General features: G+C 42.5%; 1 protein-coding gene across 15 annotated transcripts in view; it reads left to right on the plus strand.

Annotated features, from left to right (window-relative positions):
* FAM13A (family with sequence similarity 13 member A) overlaps window positions 1–15,003 on the plus strand; it is a 133,975-nt gene that overhangs the window by 97,862 nt on the left and 21,110 nt on the right. For 12 of the 15 annotated variants that reach the window (XM_083835820.1, XM_083835825.1, XM_083835819.1 and 9 more), the window contains 2 exons: window positions 670–712; window positions 5,903–6,053. In XM_083835820.1, the coding sequence (XP_083691946.1) occupies window positions 670–712; window positions 5,903–6,053 (194 nt within the window). The remainder of the gene's footprint in view (window positions 1–669; window positions 713–5,902; window positions 6,054–15,003) is intronic. The other 3 variants (XM_083835824.1, XM_083835818.1, XM_083835816.1) reach the window with 1 other exon arrangement.

A 15,003-nucleotide genomic window follows, 5' to 3' on the forward strand; every position in this document is an offset into this window, starting at 1 on the left:
TTTATTTTCCCTTTGGTTGTGGCACAGCATAAGAGATCTTCCACCACAGAGTATGAGGGTGATGTTTAATTATGCTGCAGAACAGCATTACCTGCCATGTTAGCTTCAAGGTAGAACTGTATGGAGGTCCTGCTTATGTTGTGGGGGCTCTGCCCAGCACTGTATGCCACCACGTCTCTTCTCCCAGCTTATGAGGAATGGTACTGAATACACTGGTGGTTCAGACTTGAAAAGAAGTCAGCTCTAGATGCCTGAAACTGCACACTCCACTCAGGGACTGCAGAGCAACAGATGCCTGTCTCACCTGGTCTTTGGGTTGGGAGTCCAGCCTTTTGTACTTCACTATCCTGTACAGATCCACTCCGCTCCCCTGATACAACACTTTCTCCCCACAACTCTGTTGCTTGTTGGGAGAGGTGTATTTCTTTGGATTAAAGGCACAAAATTAAATGACATCATATTTCTCACAAATAGCTCTCCAGAAGAAGCAAAACAGGTAGCTTAGCAGCTCGAAGTGCTGCAACCCAGTGTCCCTTTATTTACTGGAATGCATCAAGTGTGCAGCATCTAAAAACCTGTGTTTGCGGGAGTCTGTTTTGTTTTTGTTACAAGACAAGTCTGTTTTTATATTTGTAATATGTTGGTTTGTGTTTTTTTTCTGTTTTGTAGCAAAGAAAGTGAAAGCGGTGAGGTTATTTTCAGGCACTCTCAGGTTGGTAATTTTTTTTCCGCATTTCAGTTTTGTGGGCTCTGAGTTGGCTTGTTATTGAGTAGAAACAAGTAGCTAGGCGTGTCGTTTTGTACTCCCAATGAAACCTTATTGCTTCCAGAGAAATAGCATTTGCTTTTACTTTCCCTCTCCCCTCCTCTCTGTTTACATAATTTAGGGAGTCTCTTAACCATTGATGAGTCTGAAAGCATCTGCCTCAGTCCCTTCAATTCCCCCTTTCCAAAAAGAGGAGCATCACTGAAGTCAAGCGCTTTGGTTTGAATGCTACTGAGTTCCCTTACAATCATTGTGAGCAGCGTGTGTAACTGGTTATCTCCCAGGGTAGTAAGATAATCCCGTCTCTTTTGATAAATAATTTTGGTCTCTAAAATAATTTCAGTCTTTCATTTATGATTTCCCAGTGTCAGCTGTTATCTTAGAACACAGGTGTCATCACAGGATCACTTGTCTTACAAAACTGGATTTGTCCAGATCATTTGTCTTTGCCTGATACACCTCTAGACATGCCAGCATTTAAATTAGTGGGGAGAGTTATCTGATGTACCTCTCCCTCAACTGTGCACCCATTTTAGAGGAGGACTGTAAAACAGATGTGGACAATGTCTGGTGTCTCTGACCATCTGGAGTTAACGGCAGGGCTGACAATATTTTTTAACTAGCCTTCTCACATTTTTGTGTGTGTGTGTTTTGTTTTTCGGAGGGGGGATTGGCTTTTTGGTCATTGCTGGGGAGGGTTTTTTGATTGGTTATCTTCTTTAAAGCCACTGTGCATTTATTGCCTTTGGAAGACTTTATTTCTAGCAGGTATTATTTCTGTCTAGCAGGAAAAGTAGAAGAGACCATTTTATAGTTGTTGGGCTCTGACCAGCCATGGAGTAGCTGGAGTTCATGGTACACTGAAATGTAATTTCTGCAGGGGGTGCTCAGTGCTGGCTTTGATCACTGCTCTGTCTGGGCTTAACCAGATCTCCTGCTTTGCTCCCAGAGGGTCATAATCCCTGTTTTTCCTGCACTTGGCATCAGTAATTCCTGGAAGCCTGGCTCACGAGCTATTGCGTTTTCCAGAGCACAGATTCTGCAACACCTTGTTCCTCACGTGCCTTCTTGCATGTGCCATGACACAGAGTACTCCCATTCAACTTTTAAATTAGTTTGGGGAGGTCTGTATGAATGTGGAAATCATGGTCTTAAAATAAACTCCTTAGGAAAAGTTTTAAAATTCAGTATGAGTTTTAACTGTGGGAGGAGACGTAGTCTTAACCCAGCGATTGTGTTATATAGGAATTACAGGGTCAAGAAAATGTTACATTCCTGCAGGGTAGTTTTACATTCCTTGTCCCTTATAAGCCTTTTGCTTAGGGCAGCTTAAAAACATACCTTTTGTAACAAACAAATCATTCGGAATGAGGAAGGGACTCCTTACTCCTTTCTCACCCTGTCTTCAGTCTGAAGATATTAGGAAAGGTATTTGGAATTTGCTGCAGCTATTGCTTATGCAGACCTCAGGTCTCCATGTGGCAGTAAAAATACCTTGAAACACATGTCCTGAATGAATTTTCATTGTTTTTGTAGCGTTCATAATCTGCCCTTGGAAGTAGCTAGGCTCCAGAATGTAGATTGTGATTTGAAAAAGAGAGGTTTCTAGTACCCATGTTTTGTTAAGGGAAGCCATCCTAACCAGGAACTGAGCGTGACTCCTGCAGCCTGAGACCATCAAGAGTTTACCACAGTGTTGCTTTTACTTTGAACATAATAACACAAAAATGTTGGTCAACTTATTAATTGTTGATTACATTCAGGTAGCGTGTACTCAGTCTGGAAACCAGAAAAACTTCTTGTACCTCCTTGTCTGGTAGCAAAGCAGAAAGAGAACTGCAGAAATTTTCCATCTGATAAGTTTGTAATCCACTTTCATTACTAAGCTCTTCTGCAGACAAGAGTATAAATTGCTGAGAGCTGAAAATAAATGTAATTTAATTTAGAAAGTTGCTTGAAGGTAGATTATTCTTTTCTTTGTTAATGCAGTAGAGTACTTGATTTTTAAGATTCACTAGAATTTCAACAAGTGTAGAGGAAAAATGGCATGACTTAGGATTAAGGCAGCAGAGTGACTCCATTCTTGCATCTGATTTTATTATTAAGAGATGCTTAAGGGTGCTTCCTGCTTGTGGTTGTAATGGATGATCAGATGGAGGGGAAGTAAGTTTTTGTATAAAATTGATTCAAAAATTGATTTAAAAAAAAAAAACAATTCCATGTGTAACTTCCTGATCAGAATTCAAAGATCCGTTTCCATTTATTTCTATGTGCTTGAGCTACTCTTTATGCTGAATCTCCTTTGGAGAAGAGATAGTGAAAGCATCTGACCTACCCCCAGGTTATTTACATCTGTAGTTAGTAGTAACTGCAAAGCATGGCTGCAGAAGTGGTTTCTAAAAAGCTTAGTCAAGTGCCCAGTTTTAAGATTTTTGTGGTCAGTCATGTAATACCTGCAATGTACCATGACTGCCAACTGCTACTGAGATAAAGTCGCTGCCCCTTTGGTTATAAGAAACGATGGTACATCTTTACCTAAAGCACAGTAATTCTTCCTTGATTTTCGTCCTGGAGGTTGACAACTGATAGCATCAGGAAATCATTTAGAAAATAAGTGTGATATACAGAACACTGAATTATCTACCAATCTAAGGATTTTGAGTGTTAATGCAAAGAAGATTAAATATTTGCCTTCTTGTGTCTCCCTGGGTTTACACCACCATTGTTCTTCAAACACCTAATGATTTATTCATTATATTAGAGACTGCATCAGTGAGCAAGTGAGCAAAGAAGGGACAGTAAGTGCTGCAGGCACAGCACAGGCCTGTTCTTAAACAGTCTTTAAATATGTCCAACAACTGAAGTGACTTTAGAAGGAAGAAGACATGGATATAATCTTCCTAGTGTACCTGTAATGGAAATGTGTACACATCTGGAAAAACGTTCTTATATCTGCTAAATATATTTTTTAAGTCTTGGTAAGTTAGCAGATTATACACTAAATTTTTAGGAAGACATTTAATTAGTATCAGTGATGGTGACAAGACAGTATTTTGAGGTTGGTCCTTTTGAAATCGTTAAATTGTTAAAATTTAGGAAAGCTCTTCACACTTCTTAGGTGCTATTCTTAATAACATCATTTTGAAATTTATTACTTGATTTCTTTCATGCTTAAAATACTGTGCTGGCAACTTAAGTGCCGTTTATAAACTGGTACAGTTTGTTCTTTAGCAAGTGCAAAAGACTGACTGTTTCTGGCCACTGGCCACTCTTTCTGTTTATAATGTACACCAACTATTTAGATCCTGGCAGGAAGAGGGAGGAAAAAAAAAAAAAAAAAGGACTTTAAAGAAATATTTAAGTCCTCCCGGCCTGGAAGCAGCTTAAAAAATGTTGAATGGTGAATTAGCATTTTTCCATGTGCAGCTCACACAATAAACACATTTGTAATCAGATTTATCGTCAAGCTCTACGAGTTATTAGTGCTTGGCAAACTGTCATTTAGGGTTTCCTTTTGTTATAATGTTTTAAAAAGGTGATCTATTGAAAAAAAAAGAGGAAAGAAACTTTATACAAATACAACGCAAAACGCTATTTACTAATACCAGGGTGTTCATCATCAGGCTTTTGATGGGATTGTATCCAAATAAACACATTCCTTCATACGATGTGTGAATTGAGCAGTTTTTTCCCCTCTCTGCATGAAGCTTGCTTGTTTGTCTCAGCTCAGAGAAAAAACAAATGAAAAGAAACACACTGGTTTTATGGAAATTTAAAAAATGAAACATGCCTTACTGGCATGTATTAAGAATATTGATTTGGTAGAGTTTGGCCATGGGTTTAAAAGAAAAATATGTCCAAATGTAGTAGTTATTTTATTTAGATGCATTTTCTTCACACATAAGCATAAGCAGTTTGTAACTAGATTATCAAAACACCTATGGGGGAAAAATCTGCATGTTGCTTACCTGCTAGGCTATGTTTCAGAGAGTTATGCCTGAACCATTCTTACCATGATCAAATACTTTACGTAAAAATGTAATGCCATCCGTTTGGCTGGCTCTGTGTCTGTTGGGTGTAGACATGTCACGCAACGTGTTTGTGCATATGCTTTATGCTTCCTGTTCCCCGCAGCCCTCCGTGAGCCATTAGAACTCGTTTGTTTTGCTGTGACAAAGCTGCTTGTGTCACACAGCACCGTTCCAGGCACTGTGTACCTGGGGTGTGCGAACGGCCACGATCTCTGCCTAAAAGCACAGCGCACGTGGTATGTGCGGGATGAATAGTGGAGGGCCAAACAGCAGTTGCTTCTAGGTAGCGCTAAACCATGAATCATTTACTTGACAGCAATTCTGCCTGTTTTTTTCTTAAGTCATTGGATGCTTGTGTGAATTTTTTGGCAGTTTCCCAGAGTCCACACTGCTTCCAGCTGAGATGCCAAACCCCACTGCCGTTTGGATTTGCGCAACACTGCTTTAATACCCAGAGCTCCTCCATAAATAGTTCTGCTCTCCCCACGCCCAGCTAGAAAACAACCACAGGAAATCAGGGAATGTGCAGCCAGCACAGCTTAGCTGGCACTAATTGATCTGAGCCAGCACAGCCTGCATGAGAGCAGTCGTGTACGTAGCCTGCACGTCTTGCTGTCTGGGGCTGCTGCCTCAGGAGCTCCGGTGCTTGCTTTTTAGAAGACACCATATTGCCACTGCCTTGCAGCAGCATTTTTGTTGTTGTTCCAAGGAATTGCACTCCTGTAGGAGCTCTACGCAGCCTTCCCCTCCCTCTCCCTGCCTTCCTCCCTCCCTTTTCATCCCAATCGATTAGCGGAGGCTTTTTCAGCTGCATGCCGTTGTCAGGGCAGACAGTCTTGGGAACTTGCTGTGGCTTTCTAAAGAATTTAACATTCAAGGAAAGCAGATGGACAAATGTTTTTACTGGTGTGAATCAGCAATTAATGCGTAGAGTTCACCAAACAGGGGATTTAGATTTGGAGCTGAAAACATCAGGGTCTTTTTATTTGGATCTTTTATGTTAAAGGCATGAACTTACTGCCTCTGTGACAGCAGGGGGTTTTTTTCCCCTCTTCTTTGACCTGAAACATTTTTTTTTTCTCTTGTGGGTGTTTGGGGAATATAGCAGACTTCAAATATGAAGATTCAAGAGCATCCAAGCATTCCTGAAAACAAGTTGCAAAGAAATCAAGATGCTGATGATCAGGAAAACAGCTTTGTGTCAGAAGTGCCTCGGCTGGATTTGACAGCACTGTGCGATGACAACAACTGGGAAGGTAGGATTTGTGTGATGTGATGGCTGTTCATATGAGTAAAAAGAGAGAGGGAAACTGAGTGGGCTGGATATATCTTTATGTGCTCATGTTCCCTTGCCAAAAACAACAGGAAAATAGTTTTGTCCTGAATATGGAATTGAAAGTTTGGAGAAACTAGCAGTGAAATTCTGGATGGGTACCAATTCTAGTTGTTACTTAGAGAAAGAAAATAAATAGTTCTATTATTGAAGTTGCTTTAATGTGTGCTTTAATGGTGCTGTATGTCCCTGTGTGCTTCAAGATGACATTTATTGGTGGCTGGTTACTTGACTGCTAAGCTAGAGTACTCTACACTTCAAAGAAACTGGTTATTTCACAGTCTGAAAGGAAGTTCCTTCTTTCTCCATTTTCTTCCACTTCATTTTAATCTTTATTTCCAAATAATGCACGTGATCTGAAAACTACAGCTGGAAAAAAGGCTATCTAGTTACTCTGTATCTTGATGACTCTTATGAACAACTTTGTTTTGATGTATGCTGTGAAAAAATTCTGATCACGAGCTCAAAGGGCAATGCTTAATTGCTTGTGGTTAAAGTTATTTTAATATTGTTTCTTGGCACTCATCTCCAGAGTGTATGCTTGCTTGGCTGTTTGCACTGATTTAGTTAAGAGTGTGAAATATGGGTTCAACGGCATGGGTATCATGAACATCCATTTCATTTGAAATAAAGAGGAATTGAAGGTGTCCAGCACCTTGGGGATCAACCCCTTTTTCAGTTACTGGGTATGGCTCTCTCCTGCGTACAAGCAAGAATTGTTATGCTAGTTTGTGCTTTAGGACTAAAGGAGCTTTAGGACTTTTAGGAGGCTTTGATGGGGAAGAAATAGGAAGATGCAAGCATTGCATTTTAATAATCAAAGCAAGAGAGGGGAAAAAAATGTATCTGTCATTTACTAATCTAAAAAATAATAATAATCTCTGAGGAACACTGGGAAGTTAAGTTCTCTGTTCCTGTCTCCACAGTGTACATGACCTGGTATATTTTGCCTTTCTGTCTTGTTATGACACCTTGGGTATGAGTAAAGAAAACCCACAGCCATGGCTGCTCTTGATTCAGCTAAGCAACTAGTCAGCACAGACAGAAGAGAATTTCTCCACTTGCTTGTTGGGGGGGGGGATCCCCTGGGTGATACCAGCAGGGGTGCAGCACGGCTGATCAAAGCCCTGTGGATGGGCTCCCAGGAGGCTGTGGCTGCCTTGTATGTTTGCTGAGACACTAATCAGCACTGCCCCTTGGGGTCTCAAGCCAGGGTGAGCACAGTTGTGTTCCCGGAGGTGATGTGTGGCTTCAGCCGTCACGTGAACCTTTGGAAATAAAGACTCTTTCTTTTTCCTTTTTTTCTTCCTGGTACATGCCTGTAACTACCAGTGTTATTAATGGGAGTCATAATGGATGTATGAAGGAGAGAATACAACTCCCTTCTGTTTGCCAGAGGCTTTCCCATTATATGAAATACATTGCACCTTGGTACAAACCCCTCTTCATAGGCATGTTCTTATGTTTGGCTTCCAGCTTTCTTACACTGCAAATATGAAACAGGATTATGAGCACCTATGGTTGTGTTTGAAGAGAGCTTCTTTCAGATTCTTCCTTTCTCCATTCTGCTCAAATGTATTTCACAAGAGGAAGAGGTGGGCAGTTGCAAAAGAACCAGCTGTCTAGGGTGAGAGAGATGTCATCTTCTAAAACACTTGCCTACCAGAATCACCATTTTGTTGGTGCAGGTTAAAGAGCAGCAAAACAGTGACTGCTGCGTCTGAGCAAGGGGAGACAGAATCTTTCCTAGCTGAGGATCTGAAATGAAGCTTGCAGAAGCCAGAACAGGTTAGATGTTAGCCTCAATTTCGAGATCACTTCTACAGCTAGTGGCAGAGACTGTTAGCGAGACTGGCTTTGCAATGCAGGGTTGTACCACTCATCCACAGCTCCAGGGGTCGGGGTATCTTCCCTTCCCCTGCAACCTGTGTCACTCAAACCTTTGCACATGTCATCAGGGTCCATGCTGCATCTCTGGTGCTGTCCCCAGTGAAAATGGTAAAGATTGTGCCTTCAAGTGTGGTAATGATAAGTTATTTATTGCTTTGCTCTAGTAAATTCCACTGGTCCATCTATCAGGAAATTAATTACCTGTTCCCCAGGACATCACTGTGCTGACTTCTGGGGGCAGGGTCGTCTGTATCATTACTGCAGGAGATGTAGACCATGTAGTGACCAGTGCAGCTGCTGGGCCCTTCACAAGTGGCTGTTGAGAACCACGGCAAATTGAGGGGTTGCCATCAGCTGTAGCCGTCACTACCTCCAGTCACTTGTTAAGAAAGGGCCTTGGAGAATGGACACAAAATTATAGAAGACAACCTTGTCCACTGACTAGCTTTTATTCATCACTCAGGCAGACTCTATATCATGTTACAACGAGAGCTGTCATAAAAAACACTTATTCAGGGGCACAGTACTGTGATAACAGCTGCCAGTTGAGCTTGCAGAGCCACCTGCCTTTTATGTTATTCTAGAAAAAATTATTACCTTTTTTTTTCTTTAAGGTTCACTCCATAGTCAGATCTGTTCACAAGAGAAGAGATTTGCTATGCAACTACAGGATATGTTCCCCGTACATAAAGCTGAGGACAGAAAAATTTGCTTCCTGCTTCCTCAAATGCACGGGCTCACATTGCCACACGCAGAGTGAAGCAGTAGCAACCTGACCCACCTCTTGCACTGACCTTCTGCGTCAGCCTTGCCTGCTGCTATGTATAGGGGTTTATGTACTGTAATCCTAAGGTATGATGTAGCTCACAAGGTATAAAGAGCATCGCAGCCACGTTCAAGTGCTACGCACTTAGCCTAGGTGAATTTCCAATGATCTGAGAGAAGGATTTTACTAGTGTGCGTTCAGCAGATGCAAATCAAATAGTTTTTGTTCTCAGGGTGGATGTGAACTGAGCTGTCTCCATAATAGGCGCAAAAGTGAAGCGCATGCCAGAGGCATTTTGTGAGCAGTCACCTTGACCTAGCAGCTCACCTCTCCCGCTGCCAAATGGAGGCTGAACCGGGTTGTCTGACTGCTAGGCCTGCCGACTGAGCCAGTCTGACAGCTTGCAAGTGTTTCCAGAGCTACTTCCGTAGCAAAGGTTTTAATTGTCGTAGGTTGTGATTGAATCAAATACAGTGAGTGGGAAGGACACAGTGTTCTCTTAGAGTCCAATGCTATTGTGTAGAATTCTTACCAAATGTTACTAATTCAAGCACAGATTTTGTTATCCTATCCCCAAGGAAAATCTGGAAGTATGTTGCTCTCCAGAAAAATGACTGGCCCTGTCGGGAGCTTGGAGCTGAACAGACAGTTCAGTAAATTGATATGGTGTGTGTGATTGCTGCCTTCATCACCTAATGACTGACGTTTAAAAAAAAAACAAAAAAAAAAACATTTCTATAGATGAAATTTCAATCAGTCTGCAGAGTCAAGAACTTATGAAAAAATAAGCAGATGTTTTTCTTCTATGTTTTTTTATAAGAATAGAAGCTGAAGTTTTAGATGAATAAGTATTCTCTTCAGTGTTGAGAACTCAAGTGTTGCAGCACTGAGACCCTGAGGGTGAAGCTGATCTACAGATAGTTTGGGGACTGACTTAACTGATGCTTTCCCATGAAAATAAAAACAGAGTAACGAGAAGGAAAAGAGTATAGCAACAGCTAAGGACACTTTGGAATTGATTTTGACATTAGGTGTAGATACATCAGTGTATCTATGTGTAACAGACTAACATAAGAAATCAAAAGGTGATAAAACACGTTGCATTTTTATCACCATGTCTAAAATTAATAATTGCATTGATTGCAGATACTATTGTTTAGCATCAGTATTTTTTTTTAATATTTTTTCATCATTTATTATGGTGTAACATTATTATCAAAATGCAGAATTGGCTTATTAGCTGAGAAATGTTTCACTGAAAAGTCATGGTAGCACTTTATTTGGGCTATTCTTGATGTACTTAGGAAGAATACTGACAGAACTGTCTAAAGATGTTTTCAAGCAATTAGTTGTGAGGTATAAAACAGGTTGTTATTGAGCAAGTGAATGTTTTGAAGTTTTGAATTGCTTTGTTTTATTATGAGAGATCTCTCTGGGGTCTTTCAAGTGGGTTTTAATACTAGGATCTCAGGTGTTGTAATTAGTTTAGGCTTTTTAATCCCTCCAGACCTACTTCAGCTTACAGCACCTAAGACCTTAGCCCTTTGGCAGACAGGTGTGTGTAAAAGCAGTGTATCAGCTCTGTGGCTGCAGAGAGGAGCACACAAGACCCCAGTGGTATTTTGCTATCTGCACCTCTGAGCAGATGTGTGTGTTGGCATGCCCCTCTGTTAATCATGCAGCCCCTGGTAACCCTGTCACAAACAAATAGGATAATGATTTAAAAAATAAATAAAAAGTTTCGGACAGCAAGATGAAGCTGACCAATAATAACCCCTGTTAAATTTGATAAAAATCATCCATATTCCTTCAAGCATGATATAGGTTTATTAATAACTCCAGTCCTTTATGCGGCAGGTTGGTAGAGAGATGGTGTTGCAACAGATGTGTGTATGCCTACGGAGTTGTGCAGAGCAACACCTGGCAGATGGCTGACAGCTTTGTTGAAAGATTAGCTGGTTGTGGGATTTTGAGAGGAGTGCAGCACCGCCGAAGGTCTGCAAGCTCAATATTGGTATATTTCACTTCTGTGACAACTTAGAAAAGGCATACCTAAAAGAAATGCAGTAAGAGTCTACACAAGAAAGAGAAAATTCTCTGTGCTGGCACAGCCTTGATGGTTAAATATACCCCAAATTATTTAAGTTTTTCATTAAATGTTTTTGTTATGGAAAAATTAAGAAAATAAAGTACATAGAATATAGAGATATCAGACCAGCAAAGGACATTTTGTAGTTGGGGCCTACTACAGGCTGCTTGATCAGAAGAAGCCTGTGGATGAGGCCTTCTTGCACCAACTACAGGAAGCAACACGCTCACAGGCTCTCATCCTCCTGGGGGATTTCAACCACCTGGATGTTTGCTGGGAAAGCCACGTGGCAGGCAGTAAGCAATCTAGGAGACTCCTGGAGTCCATTGAGGACAACTTCCTCATCCAGATATTTGACAAAGCAACCAGAGGAGAAGCGTTACTGTACCAGGTACTCACTCATGCGGAAGAGCTCGTTAAAGAGGTTAAGACCGGAGGAAGCCCGGGTTGCAGTGACCACGCCCTGGTTCAGCTTGTGGTCTCAAGGGGTATGGGCCTGGCTAAGAGCAAGGTCAGGACCCTGAACTCCAGAACAGCCAACTTCCAGCTGTTCAAAGAACTAGTGGATGAGATCCCATGGGACACAGTCCGTAGGGACAGAGGATCTGATCAGAGCTGGCAACTCTTTTAAGGATATTTTCCTTGGAGCACAAGAGCTCTCTATTCCCATATATAATAAATCAAGCAAGGAGGGTAAGAAACTGGCATGGTTGAATAAGGATCTGCTGTTCAAACTTAGGTAAAAGAAGGAAATGCACAGGCAGTGGAAGCAGGGCCACGTGCCCTGGGAAGAGTACAGAAACGCTGTCTAGATATACAGGGATGGGATCAGGAAAGCCAAGGTACTGACAGAACTAAACTTGGTGAGGGACGCAAAGAATAACTAGGAGGAGTTCTATAGGTACATTGGCCGCAAAAGAAAGACTAGGGAGAGTGTAGTGCCTCTGACAAATGAGGATGGAGAACTGGTAACAGCAAATGTGGAAAAGGCAGAGATACTTTTGAGGCTTCTTTGCCTTGGTCTTCAGTAGTGGTCAGGCTTCCCATATCTCTCATGTCCCCGAACCTCTAGGCAGGGGCTTGGGGAGCAAGGTCCCCCCCATTGTAAGCAAAGAGCAAGTTCAAGACCTCCTGAAGCAACTTAACAACTGCAAGTCTGTGGGCCCTGATGACATTCATCCCAGAGTCCTGAGGGAATTGGCTGATGTAGTCGCCAAGCCTCTCTCCATCCTATTTGAAAAATCGTGGCAGTCGACAAAGTCCCCGGTGACTGGAAAAAGGGAAGTATTGCTCCCATTTTGAAAAGGGTAGGAAAACCCAGGGAACTACAGACTGGTGAACCTCACCTCTGTGCCTGGGAAGATCTTCGAACAAATCCTCCTGGAGGGAATGCACATGCAGGACAGAGGTGATCCAAGACAGCCAGCACGGTTTCACCAAGGGCAAATCGTGCCTGACCAATCTGGTGGCCGTTTACAATGGGGTGACCGCAGCAGTTGACAAGGGAAGACTGACCGCTGTCATCTCTCTGGACTTCAGTAAGGCCTTTGACACGGTCCCACATTACATCCTGATCTCTACATTGGAAAGATACGGATTTGAAGGGTGGACCATCTGGTGGATAAGGAATTGGCTTGATGGCCGCACCCAGAGAGTGCTGGTCAATGGCTGAATGTCCAGGTGGAGGCCTGTGATGAGCAGTGTCCCTCAGGGGTCTGTCTTGGGACCAGTGATTTTCAATACCTTCATCAGTGACATAGACGATGGGATTGAGTGCACCCTCAGCAAGTTTGCAGATGACACCAAGCTGGGCGGTGCAGCTGATACACCAGAAGGAAGGGATGCCATCCAGAGGGACGTGGACAGGCTGGAGAAGTGGGCCCATGTGAACCGCAAGAGGTTCAACAAGTCAAAGTGCAGGGTGCTGCACATGGGCTGGGACAATCCTGGACATGAGTACAGACTGGATGAAGAACTCGTTGGGAGCAGCCCTGTGGAGAAGGACTTGGGGGTTCTGGTGGATGAAAAGCTCGACACGAGCCAGCAGTGCGTGCTTGCAGCCCAGAAGGCCAACTGCATCCTGGGCTGCATCAGCAGAGGAGTGGGCAGCAGGGCAAGGAAGGTGATTGTCCCCTACTCTGCCCTTGTGGGGCCTCACCTGCAGTGCTGCACCCAGGTCTGGAGCCCCCAGCACAAAAAGGATGTGGGGCTGTTAGAGTGAGTCCAGAGTAGGGCTACAAAGATGATCAGAGGGCTGGAGCACCTCTCCTATGAAGAAAGACTGAGAGGGCTGGGGTTGTTCAGCCTGGAGAAGAGAAGGCTCTGGGGAGACCTCGTTGTGACCTTTCAATACTTCAATGGGTCTTATAAAAAAGATGGAGAGGGACTCTTTACTTGGGTAGATAATGATAGGACAAGGGGGAATGGTCTTAAACTAAAAGAGGATAGATTTAGACTAGACATAAGGAGGAAATTCTGTACTGTGAAGGTTGTGAGGCACTGGAACAGGTTGCCAAGAGTTGTGGCATGTCCCATCCCTGGAGGTGTTCAAGGCCAGGCTGGATGGGGCCTTGGCCAACCTGATCTAGTGGGTGGCATCCCTGTCTGTGGCAGGAGGGTTGAAGTTAGATGATCTTTAAGGTCCCTTCCAACCCGAGCCATTCTACAATTCTATGGCTAGAAAACTGGAAGTTTCTTCTCAGCAAGAGAGATCTGTTCAAGACAGAAGACAGGCAAGGGTAACTGCTCTGTCAAGTCAGTGGCAAAGAAAAGGGAAAGCATTTACATTCTGTACTGAGGTTTTTATCCTTCAATTAGCAGAAAGGGTCACAATATTAAAATTTATAACAGATACCTTCACACCTGAACCATTAAGTCCAAGAATTTAACAGCCTTCAGAAAGGGCTTAACACTTCGATACATATCTCATGGATAAATAAATAACAGAAGATGTTATATCTTCTGTTAGACAAGATTTGGTTGATTACGCAATGTCAGAAAAAGAAGCTGCTTACCCTTAGTGGGTCACTATTTGTTTGTACAATCCAGCAATTCCAGTGCTTCCAGCTGAAGCATCTGGCACCTCACCGGTATGAGGAACAAGGCAGTTGGACTGTAACTCTGATCCAGTTCAAAGTCTGATGCAGATAAGATCCATGATTCTGAATACCTAGATATGTTCCTTTATCGTTTGTTTTGTTCCTTTTGTTTATATGATGCTTTATTATATGTTGGGGGGAGGGAGTGGGAAGGGGTGTTATTCATTTTGCGTCCAGATAAGATTTTTCTTCTAAATACATTTCATCAGCAAGGGAAACAATTTACCCCTAGATTCTTGCCTTCTAGGAGTGAGGTTTAAAAACAGCTGATTTTATATGGTAGTCATTTCTTCTGCCAAGTCTCAAATTTGTTATTTCCTTTTCGGATTTTTTTTCTTCTCCTTTGAAACACTTTCTTTGGATTGTGAATTATTACTTTGGGGCAGGACACGCAGACACAGACAGACACACTAGTCAAATGTATCAAATTTCTTCCTTTCATGTTATCAGCTGTTATTTTGCTGCAAGAGATCTTGTGAGGACCTGAAATTATAAGATTCAGGGAAGGGTCTGACACCAAGGTATCACAGTTTGGATGAATGATTTGCCCTTCATTTTCCCTTTGTTCCTGCTAGGTACCTCGAGGAAAAGAAAGTCAGACATTAGGAACTGTCAAGGTGAATGCAGCTTAGAAAAAACTTGCGCTACATCTAAGAGAAGTGTAGGCTACATAATGTTTCTCATCCATGGCAAAGCAATCTACATGCATTTGGGTTTTGCACACCTCGTTGAGGTAGCCTCTGTGAGCCACACTTGTATGTGCAGGGTGTGTGCTTTGCTTATCACAACACCTGAGGAGAGGCTATTTTGCAAGAATGTCAAGCATTTTACATTTTTCAGTAACTTGTCAGCTTGCATTCAGCACCAGTCTGTAAGCAGAGGCATGCGGTTTATATTCTTGTGCGGAGGAAGAAGAGAAGGAAAGTAACACTTGATGCAGCAAAATACCACTGAGCTTGTCATTACTGAATTTTGGTTGATCCGGACCTTGCTGTCCGAGTTGTACCTGGAGGAGAGCAGCACAAAGATT

Source organism: Anser anser, assembly GCF_964211835.1.
Source record: "Anser anser genome assembly, chromosome: 4".
NCBI lineage: Eukaryota > Metazoa > Chordata > Aves > Anseriformes > Anatidae > Anser > Anser anser.